The 13,517-nt window shown below is 50.3% G+C and overlaps 2 protein-coding genes across 3 annotated transcripts in view; both read right to left on the bottom strand.

Annotated features, from left to right (window-relative positions):
* The window catches only part of SLC30A9 (solute carrier family 30 member 9), a 79,560-nt gene extending 78,163 nt beyond the window's left edge, over positions 1 to 1,397 (bottom strand). The window contains exon 1 of one of the 2 annotated variants that reach the window (XM_038555954.1): positions 1,226 to 1,397. In XM_038555954.1, coding sequence (XP_038411882.1) covers positions 1,226 to 1,319 — 94 coding nt within the window. In that variant the 5' untranslated portion in view covers positions 1,320 to 1,397. The remainder of the gene's footprint in view (positions 1 to 1,225) is intronic. The other variant, XM_038555955.1, reaches the window with a different exon arrangement.
* A 6,453-nt stretch (positions 1,398 to 7,850) lies between these two features.
* Positions 7,851 to 13,517, bottom strand: part of TMEM33 (transmembrane protein 33) — a 37,956-nt gene continuing 32,289 nt past the window's right edge. The window contains exon 8 of the mRNA XM_038555953.1: positions 7,851 to 7,996. Within this exon, the coding sequence (XP_038411881.1) occupies positions 7,894 to 7,996 (103 nt within the window). The 3' untranslated portion in view covers positions 7,851 to 7,893. The remainder of the gene's footprint in view (positions 7,997 to 13,517) is intronic.

The raw sequence follows: 13,517 nt of genomic DNA, 5'->3' as shown, positions 1-13,517 counted from the left end.
GATACTAATATATTCCGAATCGTCTGCACAGCACAGGCATCGCTGTGGCTTACGTTACCTGTACACCTGAAGGTCTGGGACTACAAGCTCTAACTTCTAACGCCAGGCCACAAACACGCTACCGATTTTTTTTTTTTCAAACGTGAGTTTCTGGGAAACATTCCTGTACAGAGTCTGCATGCTCAAGAATCTGAGGAATTAGACCAGGGGTGGATTTGGTTCTGTGTTCTTCCCTCGGTTCTCCACGAGTCAAACTGCAGGATGCTGAGCTACAGCATTAACGTAGGTAAGCCCGCTGGAAACAGGCTCAAGGCTATTTTGGAAACCGTGGGGCAACTTAAATTTGAGTCCAAAAAAAAAAAAAAAAAAAAAAAACACAGTAGTGGGGGATCCCTGGGTGGCTCAGCGGTTGAGTGCCTGCCTTCAGCCCAGGGCATGACCCAGGGTCCCGGGATGGAGTCCCACATCGGGCTCCCTGCAGGGAGCCTGCTCCTCCCTCTGCCTGGGTCTTTGCCTCTCTCTTCGTGTCTTGTTAACAAATAAGTAAGATCATTAAAAAAAAAAAAAAAAAGTAGTGAAGGAGAGGGATAAAAACCCTCATCAAGCACCATTTTTGGGGTTACAGCTCCGGGACACAGGTTTTCACCTAAAAGACTGTTCGTGGAACTGAAGTTAGCTCTGCGGCTGCAGGACCCAAAGCCAGGGTCACTCAGGGGCTCTCGGAGCGTCACGTCCTCATACTTAAGGATGATTCATAAACGGTGAGTGGTGTCCCATCCCTCCATCCCTCCCATCCCATCCCATCTCTCCCTCCCTCCCTCCTTCCCTCCCTCCCTACCCCCATTCCTCCCTCCTTCCCTCCCTCCCTCCCTCCATCCCATCCTCCCCTCCCTCCCTCCCTCCCTCCCAACCCTCCGTCCCTCTATCCCAACCCTTCCTTCCTCCCATCCATCCCTCCCTCCCTCTCTCCATCTTTTTAGGAAACTTAAGGAAGCTGGGAATACGGGAACCGGGGCCGGGCGGTCCGCGAAGGGGAAGAGAGGGGGGCGGGGGCCCGGCACCGGGAGCCGCTCAGTGAGGCCGGAGGGAGGGCCCCGCGCCGCGCACGCTGCGTCCCTCGGCCCCTCGGCCCCTCGGCGGCCGCTCAGGACGCCGCCCGCCCGGGGCTCGCCGAGGTTCCGGGGTCGGGGAGGGCGGCGGGAGCGGCCGACGCGCGGACACTCACCCGGGCGTTCGCGGCAGCCGCGCAGACGGAGCCGGCACACGGACGACCAGCTACAGCCGCGGGCCGCGGCGGCGGCGGCCAAGCCCGGCAACATCGTCGCGGCCCGCGGGCCCCCAGCCGGACGCCGCCTCCTGCCTCCGCGACCCGCGCGGCCCCGCGGACTCCATAGACCGGCGCCCACCGACGCTCTCGCCTGCGCCGCCGCGGGCGGCCTCCGCGACCCGGAAGCAATAACTCCGTTTATGGGCGCCGGCGCGCAGTCGGCGGAAGTGACGCAGGGACGCGGAGCGCGACTCGAGCGGCCGGGTCTCCGCGGGGCGGGGCCGATGACGGGGCGGGGCCAGAGCGGGGGCGGGGCCAGAGCGGGGGCGGGGCCAGCCCGGCTTGGTTCCGCCCTCTCGTCTGAGCCCCGCACCTGTAGCTCTGCGCGTCGCTGGGAATTCGTCCTCCAGGCTGTTCGCACCTGGGCAGCCGGAAGCTCTGGGGGAAGGGACAGCTTCTCCCCGCGTCTGCCGCCTCCTGGCTGCTTGCTGAGCCCCCCTGCGAGAGGTGGGAGGAAGGTGGGAGGAAGGATGGGGAGGAAGATGGGGAGGAAGGATGGGGAGGAAAATGGGGAGGAAGGATGGGGAGGAAGGATGGGGAGGAAGGTGGGAGGAAGGTGGGGAGGAAGGTGGGAGGAAGGTGGGAGGAAGGTGGGGAGGAAAGTGGGAGGAAGGATGGAGGAAGGATGGGGAGGAAGGTGGGAGGAAGGTGGGGAGGAAGGTGGGAGGAAGGATGGGGAGGAAGGTGGGAGGAAGGTGGGGAGGAAGGTGGGAGGAAGTGGGAGGAAGGATGGGGAGGAAGGTGGGAGGAAGGATGGGGAGGAAGGTGGGAGGAAGGATGGGGAGGAAGGTGGGAGGAAGGTGGGAGGAAGGTGGGGAGGACGGTGGGAAGGAAGGAAGGAGAGGAAGGATGGGGAGGAAGGTGGGAGGAAGGTGGGAAGAAGGTGGGGAGGAAGGAGGGAGAGGAAGGATGGGGAGGAAAGGTGGGGAGGAAGGTGGGAGGAAGGTGGGGAGGAAGGTGGGGAGGAAGGTGGGAGGAAGGTGGGGAGGACGGTGGGGAGGACGGTGGGAGGAAGGAAGGAGAGGAAGGATGGGGAGGAAGGTGGGAGGAAGGATGGGGAGGAAGTTGGGGAGGACGGTGGGAGGAAGGAAGGAGAGGAAGGATGGGGAGGAAGGTGGGAGGAAGGAGGGAGAGGAAGGATGGGGAGGAAGGATGGGGAGGAAGGTGGGAGGAAGGATGGGGAGGAAGGTGGGAAGAAGGTGGGGAGGACGGTGGGGAGGAAGGAGGGAGAGGAAGGATGGGGAGGAAGGTGGGAGGAAGGATGGGGAGGAAGGTGGGAGGAAGGATGGGGAGGAAGGTGGGAGGAAGGATGGGAGGAAGGTGGGGAGGAAGTTGGGAAGAAAGTGGGGAGGAAGGGGTCTGGTGCCCAGGGTCTGCATTGGGCGGGGGCCCGGGGTCCTGGGGCTCACAGGGGGCTGAGCGCAGGCAGGCGGACAGCGCAACCCGGACCTGCCTGGCTGTGCGCCGCACGCTGGTGGTGGTGCTGCTCTCCGATAACGCTTATCACTGTTTGAAATCATCCATGTATTTATCCTTGGATTTTCTGCCCCTCAGAATAAAAAATAAGCATCCGGATGCTGGAATCTCAGGCTATATCCATCGCTGCTCCCAAAGGGGTAAATACACTCAGCGGAATGCATGGTGGGTTTTTGTTTTTCCTTTTTTCTTTTTTTTTTTTTTTTTAAGATTTTATTTATTTATTTGAGAGATCGAGCACATGTGAAGGGGAAGGGTCGAGGGAGAAGCAGATGCCCTGCAGAGCAGGAAGCCTGACACGGGGCTCGACCCCAGGACCCCGGGATCACCCCTGAGCCGAAGGCAGACGCGCAACCAACCGAGCCCCCCAGGCCAACCCGGTGGCTTGTTTTGAAATAAATCTGAGCAGCTTAACTGTGCCACTACACAATAGCTATTTCAGAAGGAAATAAATTAGCATGCTCCTAATTTTGAGTCAACAGTCTTTTATGCTGATGGAGATCACCAGGTTAGTGACGTCATAGTGATGAAATTATAAGAATGGTAAACAAATTTAACCTCTACGAATAACACAGGTTAAAATACTAAATGGTCAGGGCACCTGGGTGGCTGAGTCAGCTAAGCGTCTCCCTCTGGATTTCAGCTGAAGTCCTGATCTCTGCGTGGTTGGGGTGGAGCCCCACCTGCAGCCCTGCCCCTCTGCTGCTCCCCCCTGTTCTGCAGCGCTCTCTCTCCCTCTCTCTCAAATAAATAAAATCTCTTTTAGAAAATAAAATAGGGGATCCCTGGGTGGCTCAGCCGTTTGGTGCCTGCCTTCGGCCCACAGCATGATCCTGAAGTCCTGGGATCGAGTCCCACATCGGGCTCCCTGCATGGAGTCTGCCCCTCTCTCTCTCTCTATCTCTCATGAATAAATAAATAAATTTATTAAATAAATAAATAAAAATAAAAAATAAAATAAGGGGCACCTGGGTGGCTCAGTGGTTGAGCATTTCAGTGGTTAACAATCCCAGGGTCCACGGTTCAAGTCCTGCATCTGGCTCCCTGGAGGGAACCTGGTCCTCCCTCTCCCTATACGTCTGCCTCTCTCTGTCTCATGAATAAATAAATTTGTTTAATCTTTAAAAATATTAAAAATAAACTCACCACTTATTTCCCTTCCTTCTCTTAAAAAAATTAAGTGGACATTTTAAAATGTGCCATAAATATTCATAACCTCAAGATTACTTAAATGTCTGAATTACAGGAAAGTTCTTAATCTCTTCCTTGTAAATAGATCTTAACAGAAATTCAACTCTGTAATATAAAATACAAAGAAAAATAAAATACAAAGAAGCTTAGCTCTAATTCTACGTTGATATCCACTAACCTTCACTACAGTACTTACGTGCTCTGGATTCCTAAAGTAGCCCCTGGTTTCTTAACGTGGATACTGTATTCATTTTGATAAAACCTCCAGAAGCCTTGACTTGCCAAATAAATTTGAGGAATAAAGCGGATCACGCTGTGTTACCTCGTTTAACCCTAATGATGCTCTATCAGATAATAAGGTCGCCATGGACTTGGATGAAAACACCGCAGCTGTCTTAGTGTGTAAAGCCATATCGTCATTATATACGTACCTGTCCTGCTGGACAGTCCAGAATTTCCCCAAGTGCTGAAAATTGAGGCAATGTCGGTTTTAGATTTCCTCAGGAGAATTTCCTTTGACCCTAAATTCTTTGAGAAATCCCATCCTTCCCAAGAGATTTTGCCTTGCTGCTCCATTTCAGACACACTCAGCAGCTGCCTATGTGTACTCAGTGGGTAAAATTCCAATATCGTGGAGCTTATTTTCTATAAGAGGAGACCGAAAATTTAAAAATAAACACATAATTTCAAATAGTGATGTTGTTATGGGCAGTCGCAGAGCGTGGGACTCTTGATCCTGGCGTTGTGACTTTAAGCCCCATGTTTGGGGTTCAGTTTACTTTAAAATGGTATTATTGGTAATAATATTATTTACTTATTGCCACACCCTCTATGTGCAGTATCTCATTCATGACGCCTAACCAAGTTACAGATGAGGAAACTAAGGCAGGGATCTTGCTTTTAACCACCACACTTCACTTTCTAAGTCTGTGGATTTTATCCTTTGGAAGAAAATACAAGGTCTTTCCAAAGATTTGAATGACAACATTGTCTTTCGTTTCCTGAAATGTAGGTCAAGAGAGGGTGGCCCTAGATTTTTTAATGTAGATCGACATGACATTGACATTGCATTTCAAAAAAACAGAGTTTCATAAGGATTTGTGATACAAATAGATGCCTAAATATAGATAATGGTTAGGTCAGAGAGCTGGAAATAGAAGGCGGAAGGAGCCAAGGGTCATTTGATTATTAGCAGGCACCACACCTGCAAGGCTTTCCATGAACTCTGAAGAAGTTCCTACACCTTTCAGGAATTTGCTTCTGTAATTGAGCTTGGTTTCACCTTGGCTATTACTTTGGGAACATAGGGATTCCGATCATGGGACAAATTTGGCCATTTATTTGGAAAATTGACTCCGATGGTGCATTGCAAGATAAAGTGAGTGGTGCTATCATGAGGGATACTAAGAGCACTAATTTTGAGCGCGTATATTTGTGGGTGCCAGGCTGCCTTCTGCATGCAGGATGGGGGGGCGGAGGGAGCTTGCCCACCTAAGCACTTAAAAAGGAAGTGGCTTACACGTGGATACAAGGGAGACCTTCCGGCCACGACAAGAGGGTCAGTGCGTGCTGCACTGCGGGCACGGTCGGAAGCAAGGTGGGGCAGCCCAGATAGATTTTGCGTATGCAGGCAAACGAGGGGCAGCCAGGGGGGCTCAGCAGTTTAGCACCGCCTTCGGCCCGGGGCGTGACCCCAGGGACCCGGGATCGAGTCCTGCGTTGGGCTCCCCACAGGGAGCCTGCTTCTCCCTCTGCCTGGGTCTCTGCCTCTCTCTCTCTCTCTCTGTGTCTCTAATGAAAAAATAAATAAAATCTATGAAAGAAAGAAAGGAAGAAAGAAAAGAAAGAAAGAAAAAGAAACTGAAAAGTGAAGCTGATGCGGTGTCCGAGCTAATCCTCCTGTCCACTTGTCAGCTGTTGAGTGGTTTTCCCAAGACCTCTTGGCCAGGACGGGCTGGATAGAACACGGAATCAGACACGGGTCCTCTGACTCCAAATCCGTGTGTGTGAGCATGGGGTGCACTGGGGAGAGGCAGAGGTTGCTTGTTCTGATGGGTTTTCTCTTGTTCCTCGATCACAATTGTTATGTGAAATAACTATATAGTATCCGCACCTGCATTCGACAGGTACACTCTTTGCCGCTTCCATCCAGAAATAAAAAAAAACGAGTTCTCCGATGACGACCATCTTCCTGGGTCCCAGCTGCCTTATCCATCTTCACTTCCCCAAGAGTAACCCCTTCTGCAATTCACTTTGTAAGTTGGGGGGGAACTTCCTAGGTGAACTTCTATATACACGCATCTGCCACCATGTGGCCCTGGTCCTTAGACGCCAGCAATCCGGGCATTACAAGCATTACAGCTGGGGAAACCAGAAGCTCCTCCTCCAGCCACCACCCTCCCGCCCCTGGAGGTCGCAGGTTCCTGCTCCTGAGCACGTCGACTGGCCTTCCCCGTTCTGGGACTTGATGTGCGTGAACTGTGCGCTGAGTCCTTCCTAGATGGCTCATGCGAAAGAGTCACTTCCTTACCGGCTATGTTCGTGGGACTCGTACTGTGTTCGTCGTCGCTGCCGTAAGATCCCCTGCATGAAGATCCCACAATGTACCCCTTTCACTGCAGACCAGCATCTGGGTAGTTTCAGTTTGGAGCCACTTATCACAGCTTACCGCAGCCCTGGGGTGGGGGGTGGGGGGCTGTCGCATGGACAGAGGCCGCCCCCAGCACGCAGACCCCCAGCATTAGCGGGTACCGCAGTTTCCCACAGCAGCTGCACCAACATACACACTCCCGACGCAGTGTGTCGGAGTCCTGCTCCCTCGCGACTGTACCGACACGTGCTGCTAGCTTTTTTTTAACCTCACGGTAGGTATGGAGTGGCACGAAATTAAGGCTTTAATTTCCACTTCCTAGGGGTTCCTGGCTGGCTCAGTCAGTAAAGCATGTGGCTCTTGATCTCAGGGTCATGAGTTCAAGCCCCACATCGGGCAGGCATGGCGCCTACTCAATTTCCACTTCCTTGGTGATAAATGAAGCCGGATACCTTTTCCAGTACATACTGGCCATTCGGATATATCCTTTTCATATCCTATTCAAGACCCTTACTACCCACCTTTCTTTCACTTTGTGCCTTTCGTATTGATTTGCAGGATTCTTACCAATATGTGTATTCTGGAAACAGGTCTCTTGTTGGATATATGTTTTATGAATACCACCTTCCACTTGGTGAGACGTCTTACCATTTTTTAGTGGTATCTTTTAGGGAAAGAAAGGAAGTTCTTTTAACTCTTTTTTTAATTTATTTATTTACTTATTTATTCATGATAGACATAGAGAGAGAAAGAGAGACAGAGACACAGGAGGAGGGAGAAGCAGGCTCCACGCCGGGAGCCCGACGCGGGACTCGATCCCGGGACTCCAGGATCAGGCCTGGGCCAAACCGCTGCGCCACCCAGGGATCCCCAGAAAGGAAGTTCTTAATGTTAAATTATCAATTTGTCTAAACTACCAACTTATTTCACTGAGAGTATCTTTTGTGTTCTATTTTGAAAAACTTGTACTCCTGCCATGGTACTTGCAAAGTTTTGGAGTGTCTTCAAGACCCCATCCCCATTTGGATGTTTGCTTAACTGCCAAGTTTGCTGGCCTATCCCAGTGCCATGAATTACGGAGGACATGGTAAGCCCTGAGGGAAGACGGCATAGGGAGCAGAGACTGTGCATCCTGATTGATCCTGCAGACCTCAAGTTGGGATCGCGGAGAATAAATGAGACTGACACCTGTAGACTTGTCGCAGAACACCGAAACACAAGGCAATAGGTATGCATGTATCAGGTGAACATACTTCAGCCCTGCAACCAGCAGTCGGCTGATGGATACAGCGCATCTTGCAAAGAACGATCAAAGCATAGGAAGCTGCTTGGGATTGCAGTTCTCCTCAGTTGGGTCTGTTGGGAATCCCCATGTGTCCTCACTGACAAGTAGCTGGATAAGACACAATGACCTGCAGAAAGGGGACAGCAACATATAGAATAACACCCAGTGCTCATCCCGTCAAGTGCCCACCTCAGTGCCTGTCACCCAGTTGGCAAATTGAACACCAATAAACAATTTATAAAAAAAAAAAAAAAGAAAGAAAGAAAGGGGACAGCAACTTTACCACATTCACGCGTTTGAGATCGAGCTCCTGACTCCACCATCAGAAGAGCAAGTACGTGGAAGAGAATGGCGTGTGGAGAGTGAGCTTGAGCCATGGGTCCAGTCTACTCTACCCCGGAGGGGTGTGCGTGTTTTTAAATGACATATGAGATTAATGCTTTTTTAAAGATTTATTTATTTGAGAGAGAGAGCAAAGTTGGTGGGGGGGTGCGGGGAGAAGAGGGAGAGAAGCAGACTCCCTGCGGAGCATGAAGCCCTACATGGGGCTCAATCCCATGACCCCCAAATCACAACCTGAGCCAAAACCAAGAGTCGGACACTCAACCGACTGAGCCACCCAGACACCTGAGATTAATGTTTTAAAAGAATAGGAAATCTCAGTACATGGAATTAAAGTATTAGTAACCAGGGAGGCTGTTACCTGAAAACAATGAAGTTTGACAAGTACCAAGTGTAGAAAACAGGAAAACTTCATGCTTACGCCTCTGGAGTTGAGATTCTCAAACTAACACGTGCAAACCGTAGAAACTACATAAATGTTTTCACTCTCCTTTAGTCCCTAGGCCCCTTCAGAGAGAGAGCGAGCTACGGTTACGGCTATAAACAGAGACAGCTCTCAATCCACTTTTATTTCTTTTCTAATCAGCTCTCCTTCCCTCTTGATAAACATATACGCAGCTCTTCTAGGAGAAATAAGTATTTCCCCTTAAATGTTGCACAGCTTTGAGCTCCATCCCCCAGAGGCTCACTCAGCCTCCAGAATCCTTTCCCTCTCTCCTAGGGATCTATATGCTCGGCCTCCAGCATTCCCCTTAATCTCTTCATCCACCACCTCCTCCTGATTTTTTTTTAAACATTTTATTGATTTTTTCATGAAAGACACAGAGGAGAGAGAGAGGCAGAGACCCAGGCAGAGGGAGAAGCAGGCCCCATGCATGGAGCCCGACGCAGGACTCGATCCCGGGACTCCAGGATCACGCCCTGGGCCGAAGGCAGGCACTAAACCGCTGAGCCACCCAGGGATCCCCCCCCCCTCTTTTTTTTTAAAGATTCCTCCTCCTGTTTCTCCATAAGTGACCTCGTAGCCCTGCCCCTCTGGCCTGACCATGTGCCAGTTCCATCCATGTCTGAAGCCACTTCCCCACTTCGGCATCGCTGCTGGGAATCAGAGGGATAAACGTGAGCCAGTATTTATCTTCTTGCCTCAAATATCTACTCAAGGGGGATAGGAAGGTAAAAAGATAAACAGGGCCAGAGTCTTGTTTTTTTTTATTCCCAGCCTCTCGTGAACCCACCTTCCACCAAATATTTCAGTAGCATGGACATGCTTCCTTATGCTCCTTTGTTCCTCCCAGCTCTGCTACCCCTTCTCCTAACACGGCCAACAGCCCTTGTCTTCAGGTAGCTTGGTGGAAAGTGCCTCTGTCTGGCATCAGTCTCTCTCTCTCTGATTTTTTTTTTAAAGATTTTATTTATTTATTCATGAACGACACAGAGAGAAAGAAGCAGAGACAGAGGCAGAGGGAGAAGCAGGTTCCATGCAGGGAGCCCGACGCGGGACTCGATCCTAGGACTCCAGGATCACGCCCTGGGCCAAAGGCAGGCGCTAAACCACTGCGCCACCCAGGGATTCCCTCTCCCTCTGATTTTTGTGAAATTTTGCACTATTTCCTCGTTCTAAGAATACCCTGTTACTTTTTAGCCATTAAAAAAAAAAAAGGTTGAACTGAGCCAATTCTTGTATTTTGGCTAAGCCACATCTGCACACAGCAGCTACGGAGAAACTGAGAAAGGAAGAAAAGAATCCAGCCCCTGCCCTGTCTCCTGGTTAGGAAGGAGCAGACTTTGGGGAAGAGAAGCCAAAGCTCGCTTTGTAACAAGGTGGAAACAAGATGGAACAAGGTCTCCTCACCGCTTGGAGGGCTGAGGCCTAAACTGTGCCCATAAAACGATAAACAAAATGGACCGGGGCTCAGGCTTATTTACAATGAGGAATGAAGCCACCGAAGCATTTTACACTCTTCTTCATACTTAGAAAGAGACCACAAAGGGCAGGAGACCGACCGTTCAAGGAACTGGAGCTAATGGAAGAACTTAGTAAACGGAAAAGAACTAAACGAAGGAGGAAATAAAAAAATAAGCAGCAAAAATATGTTTTAAAAAGCTCAAAACATTCAGAAAGTGTCAAAAACACAATTACTAACCCCACGCGGCTGGGGCGAATGAAGTGCAGAGGCCAGAGGACAGAAATCACTATTCATTAACCTGCAGTGTGGCCTCTGCCGCGCGTTGTTTCAGCCACTAAACGGGGCGGTCAGGACAGTGACTTCTAAACTTAAACCTCTAATAATGCAGCAGAGTCCCTCCTGTGTCACACTTGCAAACGATAAAAAAAAAAACACAAAGAGGAAGTTTGTGGGGACAGTGGTTAAATGGGGTCAAGACGAGCCCTGGAAGCTAATGTCGTTGAGCTGGGCCGGGCCGCAGGCTGCCCTGACCCAGTGGCGGGATAGGGCGGCGGCGACAGAGGAGGTGCTCGGTGGCCGGTACTGCGCCCTCCCGGTGACCTGCTCCCACGTCCCGGGCCGGCCACCACCGCCACCACCGTCTGGCCAAGAGGCCGCGCTGGCGGGCAGCTCGTCACCCATCAGATGTGCAGCCGCCAGCTGTGCAGGTGACCAAGCTCCCAACAAAACCGGGGGAGGAAAGCACACCCGGAAAGACACGGTTTACCAGCTGCTGTTGGAAGCAAACTCTGCACCCAAGCTGCCGCCCAGCCCCAGGCGCCCTCCCGGCACAGGGCTCTTGCTAGGGCCTGGGGCTCGGCCCCGCCGCTCCGCCACCATGTGCCTGTGACTGTGCCCAACAGCTGAACGACCGCCAACCACGCTGGGGCAGTTTGGGCAATCGTTTATAAAATAGAAGAACTACAAACAAGCAAATTCTCGATTAAACATCAGGTTTCTATCTAAATTCAGGCCTCCTGACATGGAATTTTTTTTAATGAAATTCTTTTTTAAGCTTGTTCTTTTGTTGTTTGGGGTTTTTTTGTTGTTGTTTTGCTTTTTGTTTCGTTTTTCTTTTTTTTTAGTGATCTCTACACCCACCGTGGGGCTCAAACCCATGACCCCAAGATCAAGAGTTGCAAGCTCTCCCGACTGAGCCGGCCTGATGCCCTGGAATTTTTTTTTTTTTCAAAGATTTTACTTATTTATTCATGAGAGAGAGAGAGACAGAGACAGAGACAGAGAGACAGAGACACAGGCAGAGGGAGAAGCAGGCTCCATGCAGGGAGCCCCACGTGGGCCTCGATCCTGGGTCTCCAGGATCAGGCCCTGGGCCAAAGTCAGCGCTAAACCGCTGGGCTGCCCATTTTTTTTTTTTTTTTTAATAGTAGAGTTCAGGGCCACTGAAGGACATTTATCATATTTTCTGTCAGCCCAGCATATTTTTAATGTATTTCCAATATCAGGGGAACCTCCCCGCTCGTGGGGTCCACCTTCCCAAGGTAAAAGGAGGCTGGGACTTGCTTTCCCAGGTCCCCTTGCAGCTTACGGCCCCACAGATGGGACAGATATTTCCATCTGAATGAAAGTAATGGGGAAACCAAGGCATTTCATGGAATACATTTTGGGCAAGGGAAGAGGTATGAGGCCAAGACACATGCACCTTTCAGGGAGAGTAGGGACCTAAGTTCTGGTGAGTGGCTCCTACGGGTGATGACCGTCTCCAGTGGAAGCTGCATCATTCCTCATTCCATAGCTTCCAAGCTTGATCCTCTACGTCCAGATCGTTAGCTACCCAATGTCCTTTGAAAAAGGATCCTTTTCTGTTTATGGTGGATTTTGTTTCAGACGTTCAGTGTCTATTTACCGAATGCAGTCTGTGTTCTAGGAACTAGCTCTTAGCAATGAGAAAACGAAGAGATCCCTGTCCCCATAAAGCTTACTCTCTGTAGGGGAGGCAGATGTTAAATATGAAAATGCTGCATGCCATATGAGAAGACAATAAATGTGGTCAGAAAAATAAAGCAGTTAAGGAGAAGAAATGCCAGGGCTGGGGTATGGCACATTTAAATAGGACGGATGGTCAGGAAAGGTCTGACCTAAAATTGAGTCAGGCAAGACCCCGGGGTCCCAAGATCGAGGCCCACATCGGGCTCCCTGCATGGAGCCTGCTTCTCCCTCTGCCTGGGTCTCTGCCTCTCTCTGTGTCTCTCATGAATAAATTAATAAAATCTTAAAAAAAAAAAAAAAAAAACCACAGTGAACAGACACTCAACCACTGAGCCACCCGGATGCCCCTCTTCTTACTGTTTTTAATGTGCTCCTAGAAAATTTAAAATTATGCAAGTAGCTTGCATCTGTGCCTTGCATTGTATTTCTACTGCTTCTCCAAACACACGCAGCCTCAAACCTTTTGAGGTACTCCCGCATTCCTCAGAATCCCACCTCCGGTCCTTGGGCCTTGCCTCCAAAGGACGCTGTCAGTCTCTCTGCTCCAGCCACTTCTACTATTGTTGTGGGCAGATTTCAGAACTTGAATCTGTGTGAAGCCAAATGGGAAAGACCGACCCTATGGGAGTCTCACCGCACCACCCCCACCCCATAAAATACCGAATGCAATTAGACCTTTCCTCATTTCACGGACACTTTTTCTCCTTCACTATCTTAGGTAAACATTATTTTTAAAACACCCTTCTAATGACGTGGCCGTTAGAACACAGCACTCCAGGGTGCCTGCGTGGATGCCCCAGTTAAGCACCTGCCTTGGGCTCAGGTCATGACCTCAGGCCCTGGGATCAAGCCTCACGCGGGCTCCCTGCTCTGCTAGGAGCCTGCTTCTCCCTCTCCCCTTCCCCCTCCCCCTGCTGGCGCTCTCTCTCATTTGTCAAATAAATAAGTAAAATCTTAAAGAAAGAATACGACATTCCAGAAAATGGGAGTAGCAGGGAAGAAAACCCAATCCCATCAAGCATACCTTAGTGATTTTGACCCTCTATTACTCCCTAGTTTTACAAAACCGAAAAGATGTCAAGAGTGAGTAAGTGCATGACCCAAGGTCACAGATCTGTACGAAGTAGTGACTACTGAAATCTGGGGTCTACCCAGATCCTGGGCTCTTACCCTTGTATCACAAGATGATGGAATCTCCAAAATTCAAAACCTTTGACGATTTAAACTTTTTTTTTATAAATTTATCTTTTAAAATATTTTATTTATTTATTCTTTTTTTAAACTTGCTGGTTTTTCTTTTTCAATTTTTATTTATTTATGATAGTCACACACACAGAGAGAGAGAGAGAGAGAGAGGCAGAGACACAGGCAGAGGGAGAAGCAGGCCCCATGGAGGGACCCCGATGCAGG

The sequence above is a fragment of the Canis lupus genome, chromosome 13 (genome assembly GCF_011100685.1).
Source record: "Canis lupus familiaris isolate Mischka breed German Shepherd chromosome 13, alternate assembly UU_Cfam_GSD_1.0, whole genome shotgun sequence".
In the NCBI taxonomy this organism is placed as follows: Eukaryota; Metazoa; Chordata; class Mammalia; order Carnivora; family Canidae; genus Canis; species Canis lupus.
Note: the sequence above shows the minus strand (reverse complement) of the source record. Positions and strands in the feature narration are given on the sequence as shown.